The sequence below is a fragment of the Coregonus clupeaformis genome, unplaced genomic scaffold (assembly GCF_020615455.1).
Source record: "Coregonus clupeaformis isolate EN_2021a unplaced genomic scaffold, ASM2061545v1 scaf0132, whole genome shotgun sequence".
NCBI classification, from domain to species: domain Eukaryota; kingdom Metazoa; phylum Chordata; class Actinopteri; order Salmoniformes; family Salmonidae; genus Coregonus; species Coregonus clupeaformis.
This window is the reverse complement of record NW_025533587.1, coordinates 307,238-323,572: the sequence shown is the minus strand read 5'-3', so window position 1 is coordinate 323,572 and position 16,335 is coordinate 307,238. Positions and strand designations below refer to the sequence as shown.

Below are 16,335 nucleotides of genomic sequence, written 5' to 3'. Positions count from 1 at the left end.
TTTCTTTCTTTCTTTCTTTCTTTCTTTCTTTCTTTCTTTCTTTCTTTCTTTCTTTCTTTCTTTCTTTCTTTCTTTTAACATGTTCTCCCCGTCATGTTCCGAGGTAATCTGTATTCCAAAAACAAACAGCGGATTTGACAGCGCTGGCAGCAGCACATCCATATCCAAAGCTGACTGAGTGTTGATTTGAAAACCCAGCTCAGCCCAGCGTAGGTCTAATGCTGTGCGATATGAACAGGAAGAAAGAGTTTGTACTGTAGTTTATCTGGGCCTCTAGATTAAATGGTGGTATTCTATAACATTTGATAACAGTGGTTATGTTGAAGCCATGCAGTGTATGAGGCCCTGGTAAAGTGGATAGGGCATTAGCTTTCTGCCTCTGTGATATTCTGTAAACGCTGCCCTAACCTCAATCAATCACGTCATCCAATGAACCACTCTCACAGTATTGCGTTGTAGAGCCAGTGTACAGTACAATGGGGCCTCAGTCAATGGTAATCATATTATATTATTTGAACAAATTGATCCTCTACAGGTGTCTTTTGTCTGTCTGGCTGTCCATCTCTCCGTCCATCCGTATGTCTGTTTTTCTTTCTTTCTTTCTTTCTTTCTTTCTTTCTTTCTTTCTTTCTTTCTTTCTTTCTTTCTTTCTTTCTTTCTTTCTTTCTTTCTTTCTTTCTTTCTTTCTTTCTTTCTTTCTTTCTTTCTTTCTTTCTTTCTTTCTTTCTTTCTTTCTTTCTCTCTCTCTCTCTCTCTCTCTCTCTCTCTCTCTCTCTCTCTCTCTCTCTCTCTCTCTCTCTCTCTCTCTCTCTCTCTCTCTCTCTCGCTCTCATTCTCTCCCTTTCTGTCTGTCAGATTGCTATACTAGGTGTAGCTCACCAGTCTGTCAAGGGCCCATTAGTGATTATGTGTGTTTGTGAAGCCGGGTGTACACTACACAATTTTGGCACCGATTTAGCTGTCCCAGACAGATTTTTGAGATCGTACATAAATTCCCCATACCTATTCGGGGCGCCCGGCCATCACAATGCTCATTTAATGTGAGCGGGTCAGAGATGCAATCTGAGTGCTACCGATCCCGTCTTTGACCCCAGACATCCCAATATTTTCAAACATCCCACTTGGCAAAAACTAGTTGAATGAACTTTGTTTCATTTCAACCCCAAAAAATATATGTGATTACTTTGAATCAACTTGGAAATCTAATTGGATTTGCAAAAAGTCATCAACGTAAGGGTATTTCGTTTTTTTTCCAACAAACTTTTAACCTAAATCCAATGACATGTTGAAATGTTTTGTTGATTTCACGTTTAATTCACATTAGTTGACAACTCAACCGAATGTAAATCAAAACTAGACGTTGAACTGACATCTGTGCCCTGTGGGAAGTTTGATTTTATCCGCACAAAATCTGCAACGCTCTTGTAGTGTGAGAACGGTGATCAGCAATAGCCAATGAGATGTTGACGTTGCTTCGCATCACCCAGAATGTGTAGTCTCTCGAGCAGGAGCATTGACTACTACTAGTATGCATTTTTACTTGCCTTTAACCAAAGCCAAAGTGTGAAATTGTTACAGCTCTGAAGTTCACAAGCATTGTTATTCAATTCTAAATGTATTGACTAGATATTTCAATTCTGTATGACAATGTCTTACTGAAAACATTTATGAGGCTGCTTTGAGCCAGAGCTCGTTTTAGCTACGTTAACAATCTAATCACGTCATCACATCATTTTTTTCACGAGACAGCGTGGTATCGAGAATGCATTTACAGACATAAAACTGCAAAGCTCGTAAATCACAAAGCTCACATTAGTCTGTGAATGTGTGTGTGTGTGTGTGATCTGCAGTTCATGTATCTGCGACGAGTTGACTGCTAAACACACACTCACTTCTCAGTTGAGGTGTTTTGGCTCCAAATCACTGCATGTCTGATGTGGAAGCCAAAACTCCTGTCGATTCTCTCTACAAAGTACCACTCTTTCACTTACAATAGACTCTATTATCGTGTTCGGTTGATGTCTTTCTCAACCAGATTAGAAAGTGTGTGTGGGAAGCTTCTATTTCCTGCCCACTGCTAAGAAGCATTTTGGCGTTTTTTCTCTGCGTTGCACACGCTTGTGAAGATAAATGCGGTAGCCTATCTGCTGGTCCCCAGTGGTAGGAAATAGGCTGGATGCTGGTTTATTGCTCTCATTAAGTGCCATCGCAGTACTGTGTTTCGGTCTCAAATGCCACTGCTCACTACATTTGTAATTTTGGAAGACTCAGTACACTGTAGTCATTACTGACAAGGGTTTATTTTTTCCATCTATCTCTTGACATGGCTCTTGGTCATTCCCACTTTCTCCCTCACAATTCTGGGTTATTGTTATCTTTCTTTCTTCTCTCTCTCTTCTTCCCCTACACCTCAATCGCTCTCTTCTTCTAAGCCCTGTTAGTATTCTACAGGGTACCTTAAACTATGAGTGTCTGGATCTGATCGCTCTGCCAAGGGAGGAGAGCTTTTGAACCCTCATTATTTAAGACTAAATTTCATTATGTGTGGGCTGTGTGGGAGCCAAGCTGTCTCGTAAAGCCAGGAGGGAGCAGGTCCCACATGCCCCACCTCAAAGAGTTATTGCTCACCTTTTACCACCTCCTCCTCTCCTCCTCTTCCTCCTCTCCTCTTCTGTCACTCCACTTCAAGCGCAGCATGTCTCTGTGAAGAGGTGAAGGAGTGAAGAGGCCAGGAGTCATCTCTCTTTCTCCCTCTCTCTCTTCTCCAGGACCTCTCTGCTTCCCTGCCAAGCCACACCTGTGCCAAGCAGATTGTGTGTATCACCTAGGACAGATCCCGTGAACCCAAAGTGGCAGTACAGCACCGTGAATGGACTGCCATCGGCTCCGCCAGCATCACCTCTTATACTATAGGCACATTTACAGAGCAGTCAAAGCCAGTTACCACTGCTATATTTACTGCCTGGAGTAATATGACATAGAATATGTTTTCCCCCCTGTATGCAAGGCAATTACAGTGTGGCTCTAGTGAGGCCTTTACATCAAACGTTTCATTATGGATTAAAAGCAGCGGGCCGGAGAATGAGGCAGACGCGGCTGCTGCTCGCACTGACCATGATCAGATAGACAGACTCCAGACCGGCCAATTAAAAGGCCCCATATTCAATTTCCACTCTCCGTAGGGACTGGGGATGAGACGAGACCACTGTGAAAGTATTAACCTTTTAAAGCACACAGCCTTTCACTAAGTGTTATTTATCTTAGTGATGGAGGAATAGAAAATGATTTGCTGTGCCCAAGGTTTATTAGAGACCCTGTGCAACTATATAAAGTTATCAAATTTTAACTGTTTGGCTACCACTAGAACTTGACAGGTGGGAGGCATTGCCATGTAAATTCTACCTAGCCCACTGGTTTATAACTACTGGGACAAAGTGGCCCTCTATCAGGAAGACAACTAATGTGTTCTGTAGAGGCATGGTCCATTTGATGATCTAGAGATGGGGAGAAAGAGAGAGTACCTCTGAAGACCCTCTTAGGGTAAAACCACCAACATTTATTTTTTCATCTGTGTCCTTCCGGAAGACAGTACTGCAATGTGATGGCTTGAGAGAGTGTATGTTCAATGTGTTGGTTCCCTAGTATTACACAGGCAAGGAAATAGCTAGCACTATTGTGTGATTTGCAGTCTCCCTTCAATGTCATATTTTAGATGAATTTTGCGTCGACTGTGTGGATTAGTGTTATGTATGCTTGTCAGAAAGGGTCTACAATAATGCATGTTTTATGGTTGATCCTTGTATACCTTCCACCAATCATGGTGTATCAATCCCACATACGTTCAGTGCAAGTTGTTTGTCAGAAGGCGTGGATGTGGTGTAGGAATCAATCGCAGGACACAGAGGCTTAGTCCAAAAGTCTTTAGTCAAGACAAAATGACACGGCTACAAAACAGAGCCGGAGCCACGAGAAAATTACGCACACTGCGTAAACGAGCTAAATGCACCAAACGCGCACAACAAGTGCGGACTCTCTATAAACACAACAAATAGAGAAAACATTTACTGACTGCTCCAGCTGACAAAAGAACAACTACACACAAACACATGACAGAAACAACAAGAACTTAAAGGACACATAATCAACACTAAACGAGAACAGGTGTACCAAACAGACCAAACCAAACAAACATCGAAAACAAAGAACGGTGGCAGCTAGTACTCCGGAGACGACGACCGCTAGTACTCCGGAGACGACGGCCGCCGAAGCCTGCCCGAACAAGGAGAAGGAGCAGCCTCGGCCGAAACCGTGACAGTACCCCCCCCTTGACGCGCGGCTTCAGCCGTGCGCCGACCCCGGCCTCGGGGACGACCAGGAGGACGCGGAGCAGGGCGCGTGCGATGACCACGATGGAACTCAGTCAGAAGAGACGGGTCTAAGATGTCTCTCCTCGGCACCCAGCACCGCTCCTCCGGACCGTACCCCTCCCACTCCACGAGATATTGGAGACCCCCCATCCGACGTCTCGAATCCAGGATGGACCGAACTGTGTACGCCGGAGCCCCCTCGATGTCCAGCGGGGGCGGAGGAGTCTCTCCTATCTCACCGTCCTGGAGTGGACCAGTTACCACCGGCCTGAGGAGAGACACATGGAACGAGGGGTTAATATTCTTATAATCAATAGGTAGTTGTAACCTGTAACACACCTCGTTCAACCTCCTCAGGACTTTAAAAGGCCCCACAAACCGCCGACCCAGCTTCCGGCAGGGCAGGCGGAGGGGCAGGTTTCTGGTCGAGAGCCAGACTCGATCTCCCGGTGCGTACACCGGTCCCTCACTGCGGTGGAGATCGGCGCTCGCCTTGTGTCGACGGATGGCCAGCTGCAGATGGACGTGTGCAGCGTTCCACGTCTCCTCCGAGCGCCGCACCCACTCATCCACCGCAGGGGCCTCGATCCGACTCTGATGCCAAGGTGCCAGAGCCGGTTGGTACCCTAATACACATTGGAAAGGAGTTAGTTTGGTGGAGGAGTGGCGAAGAGAGTTCTGTGCCATCTCGGCCCAGGGAACATACCTCGCCCACTCCTCCGGCCGGCCCTGGCAATACGACCTCAGAAACCTACCCACATCCTGGTTTACCCGTTCGACCTGCCCATTGCTCTCCGGGTGGTACCCCGAGGTAAGGCTCACCGAGACCCCCAAGCGCTCCATGAACGCTCTCCAGACTCGAGAGGTAAACTGGGGGCCTCGATCAGACACTATATCCTCGGGTACCCCGTAATGCCGGAAGACGTGAGTGAATAGAGCCTCAGCGGTCTGTAGGGCAGTAGGGAGACCCGGCATGGGAAGGAGACGACAGGCCTTCGAGAACCGATCCACAACGACCAGGATAGTGGTATTCCCCTGGGAGGGGGGAAGGTCTGTAACAAAATCCACCGAGAGGTGAGACCAGGGTCGTTGTGGAACGGGCAGGGGTTGTAACTTACCCCGGGGCAGGTGTCTGGGTGCCTTACACTGGGCACACACCGAGCAGGAGGAAACATAAACCCTCACATCCCTGGCTAACGTTGGCCACCAGTATTTAGTGCTAAGGCAGTGCACTGTCCGGCCAATACCTGGAAGTCCAGAGGAGTGTGAGCCCAATAAATAAGTCGATCCCGAACCTCGAACGGAACGTACGTCTGACCCACAGGACACTGGGGAGGACTAGGATCGGTACGCAACGCCCGCTCGATTTCGGAATCGACTTCCCACACCACCGGTGCCACCAGACAAGACGGCGGTAGTATGGGTGTGGGCTCAACGGACCTCTCCTCCGTGTCATACCGCCGGGACAGGGCGTCTGCCTTACCGTTCTGGGACCCAGGGATGTACGTGATCTTAAATACGAACCGGGCCAGAAACATGTTCTACCGAGCCTGGCGAGGGTTCAGTCTCCTAGCTGCCCGGATGTACTCCAGGTTCCGGTGGTCAGTCAAAATGAGGAAAGGGTGTTGAGCCCCCTCAAGCCAATGCCTCCACACCTTTAGGGCCTGTACCACGGCTAGCAGCTCCCTGTCCCCTACGTCATAATTTTGCTCGCCGGCTGAGCTTTTTAGAGTAAAAAGCACAGGGACGGAGTTTAGGTGGCGTGCCAGACCGTTGCAGAGCACGGCCCCCTATACCGGCCTCAGACGCGTCCACCTCGACCTGGAATGGTAGCGCGGGATCCGGATGCGCCAGCACCGGAGCCGAAGTAAACAGGTCCTTCAGTCTCCCAAAAGCCCTATCAGCCTCAGCAGACCACTGCAAGCGCACGGACCCCCTTAAGAAGGGACGTTATGGGAGCTGCCACCTGTCCAAAACCCCCGGATAAAACCTCCTGTAGTAATTCGCAAAGCCCAAGAACCGCTGCATCTCTTTAACGGTGGTTGGGGTTTGCCAATTACGCACGGCAGACACACGGTCAACCTCCATCTCTCTTCACCCCTGACGCAGACAACTGATAACCCAAAAAGGAGACAGACTCCTGGAAAAACAGACATTTCTCTGCCTTGACATATAGGTCATGCTCCAACAACCTCCCCTCAACACTCGGCGCACCAGGGCTACATGCTCGGCTTGGGTAGAAGAGTACACCAGAATGTCGGTCAATGTACACGACCACTCCTTGCCCCTGCATATCCCGGAAGATCTCATCTACGAAGGATTGGAAGACTGAAGGAGCATTCATTAACCCGTATGGCATGACGAGATACTGTAATGACCCGAGGTGGTACTAAATTCTGTCTTCCATTCGTCTCCTCCCTAATGCGCACCAAGTTGTAGGCGCTCCTGAGGTCCAACTTTGTGAAGAACCGCGGCCCGTGTAATGACTCCGTCATAGTCGCAATCAGAGGGAGTGGATAACTGTATTTCACAGTAATCTGATTGAGACTGCGGTAATCAATACACGGGCGCAAACCCCCCATCTTTTTCTTCACAAAAAGAAGCTCGAGGAGCAGGGGAAGTGGAGGGCCGTATGTATCCCTGTCTCAGAGACTCGGCTATATAAGTCTCCATAGCTCTCTTCTCCTCTTGAGACAAAGGATACACATGGCTCCACGGAAGCGCAGCTCCTACCTGGAGGTCTATCGCACAATCCCCCTGTCTATGTGGTGGCAATTGCGTCGCCCTCGCCTTGCTAAACACATGTGCTAAATCCTCATACTCGGGGGGAACGTGCATTGCGGGCACTTGGTTTGAACTCTCCACCGAGGTCGCCCCCACGGAAACACCCAGACATCGCCCCACACACTGGGCAGACCACTCCTTAAGAGCCCTCTGTTGCCACGAAATAGAGGGATTATGGGTCATCAACCAGGGAAGCCCCAGCACCACCGGATACGCAGGAGAGTCGATAAGATATAGCTGAATAGTCTCCTCATGACCCTCCTGCGTCCCCATCCTAAGTGGCGCTGTGACCTCCCTAATCAACCCCGATCCCAACGGACGGCTATCTAGAGCATGTACAGGAAAAGGATTGTTGACAGGAAGGAGAAGAATCCCTAACTCTACACAGCGCCTTATGCTGGGAACGAGGTGCAACCTGTGGAAAACAAACAGGTATGGTTAGGTGCACAACAGAGAGCTCTGGGTAAGTGGGGCGCCTACTCACCTGGAAGGACTCCCAGTGCGTGGCCTGCCGTCTCGTCCCCCTTGGAGACCCCCCCAGCACCTAGCCGCAGTGTGTCCTCCACGGCCACAGTTGGTACAGGGGTGGCCCCCTTCGGTCTCCTTCTCCTCTCTCTAGCGCTCAGCACCCCGAGCTCCATAGGACTCGGCTCGGAGGTGCTGGAGGGTGGAATGGACGACCCCCACTCAGGACGTCCGCGGGTAGCCAGCAGGGTGTCGAGACGAATGGCCATGTCCACCAACTGGTCAAACGTAAGGGTGGTGTCCCTGCAAGCCAACTCACGACGGACGTCCTCCCGTAGGCTGCATCGGAAGGGGTCTATGAGGGCCCGCTCATTCCACACTGCATCTGCCGTTAGAGTCCGGAACTCCAGTGCAAACTCCTGGGCGCTCCTCCTCCCCTGTCGGAGGTAGAATAGACGCTCTCCCGCCGCTTTACCCTCAGGTGGATGGTCGAACACAGCCCTGAAGCGACGGGGAGAATTCCGCATAGGTGATCGTCGCGCGCCTATCCTCCTCCATTCGCGTTGGCCCATTCCAACGCCCTTGCCGGTGAGACAGGAGATGAGGGCGAAACGCTCCGTGTCCCGAGGGCGCCGGGTGTACGGTGGCTAGGTAGAGTTCTACTTGTACGAAAACCCTGACACCCGGCAGCGGTGCCATCATACGCCCTCGGGAGCGAGAGCCGAATCCCACTGGGTTCCGGAGCTTGGACGAACGGACTGACCGGTGATGGTGGTAAGGTAGTAGGAGGCGTGGGTACCCAACTGGTCTCCAGTCGATGCAGGGTATTCATCACTCCCTGCAGAGCGGTTGTGATTTGGGCTATCCTGTCATCCTGTCCGCGGACGCGCTCCTCCCATGACTCGGTCGCTGCTGCTGCTCCTGCTGATTCCATGAAAGGTGTGTAGTTCTGTCAGAAGGCGTGGATGTGGTGTAGGAATCAATCGCAGGACACAGAGGCTTAGTCCAAAAGTCTTTAGTCAAGACAAAATGACACGGCTACAAAACAGAGCCGGAGGCACGAGAAAATTACGCACACTGCGTAAACGAGCTAAATGCACCAAACGCGCACAACAAGTGCGGACTCTCTATAAACACAACAAATAGAGAAAAAATGTACTGACTGCTCCAGCTGACAAAAGAACAACTACACACAAACACATGACAGAAACAACGATAACTTAAAGGACACATAATCAACACTAAACGAGAACAGGTGTACCAAACAGACCAAACCAAACAAACATCGAAAACAAAGAACGGTGGCAGCTAGTACTCCGGAGACGACGACCGCCGAAGCCTGCCCGAACAAGGAGAAGGAGCAGCCTCGGCCGAAACCGTGACATTGTTTTAGTAGCTTTATTCCTTTACAGAGGTATGTGAAATGATCGTTAACTTTCACAGATGTACCTGTCTGTACTGTATATTGAACTCTGGTGTTTGTTTCTATTAAAACCTACTGGTTAGATGTGGCCTGTAAGCCCTCTGAGCAGCAGACCAGCCTGGCCTCTCCTAGAGGGAGATATGCTACATATTCCCTTCCAAGGTTTTTATGGTAATGAGCGAGGCCACAGTGAGCAGAGTAGACCTAGAGAGGAAGGTCAGACACACAGGCAATTATAGAAAGTTGAGGAGCATGCAGAACACACACATGCACAAACAGTTATGCACACACACACACATGCACACGCACACACTCACACACACATCTATCTATCTATATATCTATCTATCTATCTATCTATCTATCTATCTATCTATCTATCTATCTATCTATCTATCTATCTATCTATCTATCTATCTATCTATCTATCTATCTATCTATCTATCTATCTATCTATCTATCTATCTATCTATCTATCTATCTATCTATCTATCTATCTATCTTTCTATCTTTCTATCTTTCTATCTTTCTATCTAGCTATCTAGCTAGCTATCTCTAACATCACCTTGTTGTACCTGTTCAGTGTGATTACCTTTGTCAACTTGTGTACAACCTTTGTGTACGACCTTTGTCAACTTCATTAAATTAAATTCTACAAGCAGCAACCTGAGCTCATGCATCATATTAATTAGAGCAATGTTGCCTGTAAGAAACTAATTTCATTTGGAATGTCTTTCCTAAAAGAGATGGGGGCTTTTAAAAGAGATCATCTTTCCTCGGTCTGAAAATGAGAGGAACAGAGACATATCTAAGCTGGAGACAATAACACTTTATTTTACAATGCCAATACAGTTTTCCCAGATAGCCTATTTACATGTATTAGAAAAGAGCACTGCCACGATCTACTGTCTCTGGTACTATTCTAGCACATCAGTAACCCACTCACTCAGTATGAACTCATACGTTTATTGTACCATTCATTATAAGAATAACATCATTACACTATTATTTGTCGATCAACCTCACTACATATCCCCCCTGCAGTTGGCTAGCTGATGTTGTGTTAGCATTCATAACACGCTGAGTGGATGTTACAATCATTAGCACAGTGGTGTTCAATCAGAGACTTCCCAGGTGCTACTCTAGGATTATGTTCATGATCTATTGTATGAGATTTGAGAGTATCATCACACAGAGGAAATGAGAGAGCGAGTGGGAGAGAAAACGAGAGCGTAGAAGAGGGGAGAGTAAGAAAGAGGGAGAGAGAGGACGAATGAAAGAGAGGGAGGGAGGGAGAGGGAGAAGGAGAGAGACGAGTGAAAGAATCACCACTTTGCTTTTCAAATCAAGTTTGACAATTATTTCCCCGAAAAAAGAGACCATGATCCCAAGTGATGGGGTGGCTGAATTGCTTATAGCATTCAAACACATTTTGAATGCATTTCCTTTTGGTAAACATGAAAACAAACAAAACATCTCTAAAAGAACATTGTTTTCATCCTTGCCGCTTTGTGATGAGAAGCCTGTTGTGGCATACTCTTTTGATGGCATCCTGAAAGTGGCGAGGAATAGGCTACCTTAACGATCCGAGCCAGGGCACTACCTGTGGGTGGTTCAATTAAATAAAATGGATTTTAAAGTGACTGGGGAATGGGGCTGGCTGACGTGACATAGAATGCAGTGATCAGGGCAGGATGTTCTGAAGTTGATTGAGTGCGCTTTGAAAATCTGTCCCCCTTCTATCTCTTGGTTCCCTGGAGTGCCTTTTGAAGCAGACCACACGCACACACACACACACACACACACACACACACACACACACACACACACACACACACACACACACACACACACACACACACACACACACACACACACACACATATACACACACACACACACACACCCACACCCACACACACACACCACACATACACTGCCATCCACATCCAGAGGTCTGTCAGTGTGTTCCAGCTGGTTCAGTGAGAGGAGAGAACAGATCCATTCCTCATAAGCACACGTCCCACTAGAGTGGCTGGTTCATTCTCCCTCTCTCTTGTTCTCTTTCATCTGCTTTTTAGGGACTTCTGTCAGTCTCTCTGTTCTCTCTTTTGCTCTCTCTGTCTGTCTCTCGCAATCTCTCTCTCTCTCCATCTCCTCTCTCCCTCCCCATCTTCCTCCCTTCACCATGAGTGGAAAGTTTCATTAATCTATTTCCCTGATGTTTCCTTTCAAGTCCAAATCTAAAACACAATCATCATCCCGGCAGAGCTATTCTGAACGACACAGGCCATTATGTTTCTTTGGCGACAAAGCACTTGTCTGAAACAAAGATGAATCAAATCTTATTTTCTATGATGCATCAGAGAGGCATAGACTCGCAACAATAGACACAGCGGGAACTGAAGAGGAGTCTTGGCGGGGTGTATGCTCAAATGAGCAGCCTTAGTTTATCAGTTGTTTTGCTCTGCTTTCTGTTACAGTAGTATGCAGACTAACCTGTTCTTTGTCACTGAGGTGTTCCACAATAGGGTGATTCCTCACGAAACTAGAACAAAACAGGACCATGATTTTTTTTACATTTTCACGAAATTGTATCAATAGAAGGATCCTTTGGAGGAAGGATTGTTGACATACTGTATATTTGACATTTGTATCTTAAAGCATAATAAAAAATATTAATATTAATTGAAGTTGGAATATGTGTGACATTTTGGCCTTACCCAGGCCTTCTTAATTCATGTTTATATGTTTCAGTATTAATATATTATTGCAAGAAAATTGTTATTGAAATCAAACTACTACTCATATTACAGAGCAAGCGGTAAAGCTTCATATGACACCATTTTTTCTTTTTAGCACATACAGATGGAACATTATGGTGTCTTATGGGTAAGTCCAATATGTCACAAATGTTCCAACTTCAATTAATTATTTCTCAATTATGCTTTAAGATACAAACGACAAATGTATGTCAACAATCCTTCCTCCAAAGGACCCTTCTATGGACAACAGTTTGTGAAAATCCCCAAAATCATGGTCCTGTTTTGTGATGAATCATCCAATACATACAGTATGTGATACACATTCTGCCATACTGTAAGATGTACATATAGTTGATAAGTATTCCCACATTATGTTACATATTCTGTGTATTCTGTGTCCAATGCATGTAGTTGATATGTATTCAGTGACAGTAGCCCATTCCCTCATGGCATTTGGAAACGACCATAAGGTCTTTGCTCTCTCAACCAGAGCTAGCTGGATCCTGCACTGCCTTTCCCACCACATTCAGTAGACAGAAGCAGTGGAGTTCAGAGGTGCTACACTAAACCCAACTCTCCACAAAACCCCCCGATTAGGTTCCAGTCAGGCTTCCTGGCTGATTATAGAGCACTCATCACTTAGCCGGAGCGGAACAGGTTACCCTCAAGAGCTGCTGGGGCAATCAGGCCAGGTCTCAAAGGGTGTGTGGCTTTTGCTGACTGCTGAAGTTAGACAGTGTTACCACAAGCTAGCTGTGATCCTATTGGCATTACAAGTAAATGTGATAAGAGAGGTGTGGAAAAAGGTTCAGAGGTCATTTGCAGTATGAATAAGCCTTATGACTGCTTATGTGTACTGGCAGTGCAGATCTAGAGGTCAGAACAGGGGTTTTGAACTGCTGTCAGTGTGTGCAGGTTATTTTTTCCACCCAGCACTAACACAGCTGATTCAAATAATCTTCAAATTGTGGTCTTCAATTTAAGACCAGTTTGTTAAATGTGTTAGAGATGGGCTGGAACAAAAGCCTGCATGCGCTGCAGCTCTCGAGGACAAAGAAAGGACGTCAGCTCTGTGTGCCTGGGTGGGGCTCACAGCCTTTTACTATGGGTAATTATAGGAAATAATGAATTAAAAAGTGATTACCCAACATACAGTAATGGGACTGGATGGTACTGGCACGGAATCCTCTATTGGAAACATTAATTGGTGGCTTGTAAAGCAATGATCTGGCATTGGATAATTCACTTTGATCTTTACAGGAGCCACAGGTGCCAACATGCCGGGTGGCAGACTTCTGACAAGGATGTGCTGAGCTGCAGTTTTCCTTTCTTCTGATGACTTGTGTTCGATGTTCATTGTTCATAGGGACACAGTGATTCCTTTTATGTCACAATTTCCACTGCAGTCTCGCCCCAATTGATAGATTTATAATTGCTGTATTACATATGAACCAATATATCAATGTTTTCTAATGTTCTTTATCGATACCGTTGTGTAAAGGCATCTTAAAAGCCCAGAGCAGGTTTTGGATCATCGCACATATGGCAGAATGCACTCTACACTCTACTGTACATCACACAGTCTCTCTCAGCAATAACAATATGAACAGAATGTTCTAGTCATCTGAATGTATATGCACACCAGCTGTTAGCCACCTATTCACAGCCAAAGAGCCATTTCCGCCACAGTGTGATGTCATAAATCGCAGCCGTAATGAAAAAGGCTGGGCGCAAATGAGCCAGTGTGGTGCTCAAACATTTTTAATTGTGTCTTTTGCAGTCGCAATGATCCTATTGTTCTCCAAGTGAATTGCGCTTAAGAAATATGGTTTCCACTTGGAATGGACTGGAGCGTTTAATATGTGTAATGCTGTTATCCAAGAGATATGTTTAATGTTGAACTTTAAACCGATTATATAGGCCATATATTATATAATATTTTCTATACCACATTTCTATGATATGGACAGGGAAGTATTATTTCACAAAACAATCTAGTAGAAAGACAAAACCGATGTCGATGAAACATATCTACTTCTATTTTCTAAGTCTCAAGGCTTCTCCTTTGTTGTGACTGGGTGCTGAGGGAGCTGTCTCCCCCTCAGGTCTGAGTTCAGTCTGGGCTTAAATCCTGCTCTGTGCTTTGAGTGTTTTATCTGATCTGGGACCAGCGCAGAGACGTTCTCTCTCTCTCAGGCAGTGACATGGAGAGCCCTGCGGTGTCCAGAGCTACTGATGAAATATTTATCCAGGTTTTATGAAGTGGTGATGCCGGCACTCTATCTGAAGTGATGCACGCTGTATTTATCACTCCTTTGTCTCAGAGAGAAAGTGACAATAGGTGGAAGAGGGGGAGATAAACTGACCTTCATCCATTCTCTCTCCTCATCTGGAAGTGTAATGTGGTGAATATGGCTGAGCCTCTATCTGTCAGATGACAAGTGAATTTGTTGATTAAAGCTCTCTCTCTCTCTCTCTCTCTCTCTCTCTCTCTCTCTCTCTCTCTCTCTCTCTCTCTCTCTCTCTCTCTCTCGCTCTCTCTCTCTCAGGGTGATGACGTCCTGACAGTCATCAAAATGAAGGCTCAGTGGCCAGCCTGGCAACCCTTGAATGTGTGAGTAGTCCAACAGCTACCTCCTCTATCATCTCTCTCTGTTTCTCTCACTATCTCTCTGACTAACTCACTCACACTTTCTCCTGAGGGATTTGATCCGTCCTGCAGCAACGTCCTTTTTCCTTCCTCTCCCTCCCTCCTTTCTATATGCCACCCTCACCCTTCTTCTTTACGCTCCTTCCATGTTTTTCTCTCTTTTCACATATGCATGAGTTATACCACACTGCAAGGTCTTCTTCATTGCTCATCCACTCAACGTTGAATCATGCCTGGCCTCCCAAGCACACAAATGAGGTATCACAACTCATTGATCCAAAGTTCTGCACTCGACTTGTTGCTCTGTGCCTTTGAGTCACTTAAAAGTACATGCCCTGAATCTGATAGCTCATCTCCACATGCACCAAGCTGATCAGTGTGACTAGGCTTCCTTTAGACTCCTGCATGCATAAACCCTCATTTAATCTCTTATTTATGAGAAAGACAAGGAGCTAGTTAGCCCAGGTAGCGCAGAGAGAGAAGCATCCTCAACACTCACAGAGGATCCGAGTGTGAGACTCCAAAGAGAGCTTCCAAAGGAAGCCACAGCGAGGGACAGAGCCAATCAAATCCACAGAGGATAATTAGCTCGCTATCTTGTTTATATGCCAGCAAATTAATTGTATCATAAAGTGGCTGTGTAAATGCAGAGGAAATCAAATCAACTGGTGTAGGGGATGGGTGGTAGGAAAGGGAGGAGAAGAGGAGGGGAAGAGGCGAGGAGGAGAAGAGGCGAGGAGGTGAAGAGGAGAGGAGGAGAAGAGGAGAGGAGGGGAAGAGGAGAGGAGGAGAGGAGAGGAGGAGAGGAGGAAAGGAGGGGAAGAGGAGAGAAGGTTTTCTTCCTTGAAAGTAGAGTACAGAAATGGTTAAGTGCATATTTTGCTCCTGCAATTGAAGGATATTTCTTTTTATTCTTTAAAATGATTCTGTTGGGATTGCATACGATTTTTGTTTTTACATGTTCGTACATGTTTTTGAACGTGTTTATAAATGTTGTTTGTACGTGTTTCTACGTGTGATTCATAAAGTTTGTGTGTGAATTAGTGAAGGGGGCTTGTGTTACTGCACTTGTGTGTACATATGTATGTATGTGTGTGGGTTAAGAGGGTGTGTGTTTTGATGATGAGTGAAATAACTCCTGGAGGGGTTTTTCTCCATCAAGGTTAAGGGCCTCCTGCAGGCTCCTGTGTATCAAGACATCAGGCTGACCTATTTTACACAGCTGCCTGCCAATTAACAAACCCACTTACCCTGCCTTTGAAGAAGAGAAAGAGGGAGAAAAAATAAATAAACAGAGAGAGAGAGAGAGAGAGAGAGAGAGAGAGAGAGAGAGAGAGAGAGAGAGAGAGAGAGAGAGAGAGAGAGCAAGAGAGAGAGAAATAGACGTTGATTAATGATCAGTGGTGAGAAAACCAGCTCTTTATTACGTAGGCAGATTGTTAGAGATGGAGCTTCAGGTTCAGGGATATCTGGGATCAGTGTTGGGTTAGGAAGGGTTTGGAAGAACTAGAACATTAATGAATACACTGTGTTTATGTAACCACATTTCTTTACCTGTCTCTTTATCAATCTTCCCTTCTAGTGTCTTTGTTCCACAGTGATCACTTCTATTGATTTGGAACTTAAGTGGTCATCTTAAGAGAGATGTGGTGGCTGGAGCAAAGGAAAGGGAGAGAGAGAAAGTCAGAGGAGGGTGGAGAGGGAGTGAGGGAGGTGGGTGAGTGGAGGGGTGCAGATATGACATCCATTATTACACACAGCAGAGCTGTCTCCTGAGACTCATAACATGTTAAAGGGAGAGGAAGAGAGCGAGAGAGAGATAGAGAAAAATTCACCAAAATAGGGAAAGATGGACGCAGAGAGAGAGCAACAGAGAAAGAT

General features: G+C 46.5%; 1 protein-coding gene across 2 annotated transcripts in view; it reads left to right on the top strand.

The window, feature by feature from the left end:
• The window catches only part of LOC121557022 (spondin-1-like), a 157,769-nt gene that overhangs the window by 120,009 nt on the left and 21,425 nt on the right, over positions 1 to 16,335 (top strand). For both annotated transcript variants that reach the window (XM_041870913.2, XM_041870912.2), the window contains exon 7: positions 14,354 to 14,418. In XM_041870913.2, the coding sequence (XP_041726847.1) occupies positions 14,354 to 14,418 (65 nt within the window). The remainder of the gene's footprint in view (positions 1 to 14,353; positions 14,419 to 16,335) is intronic.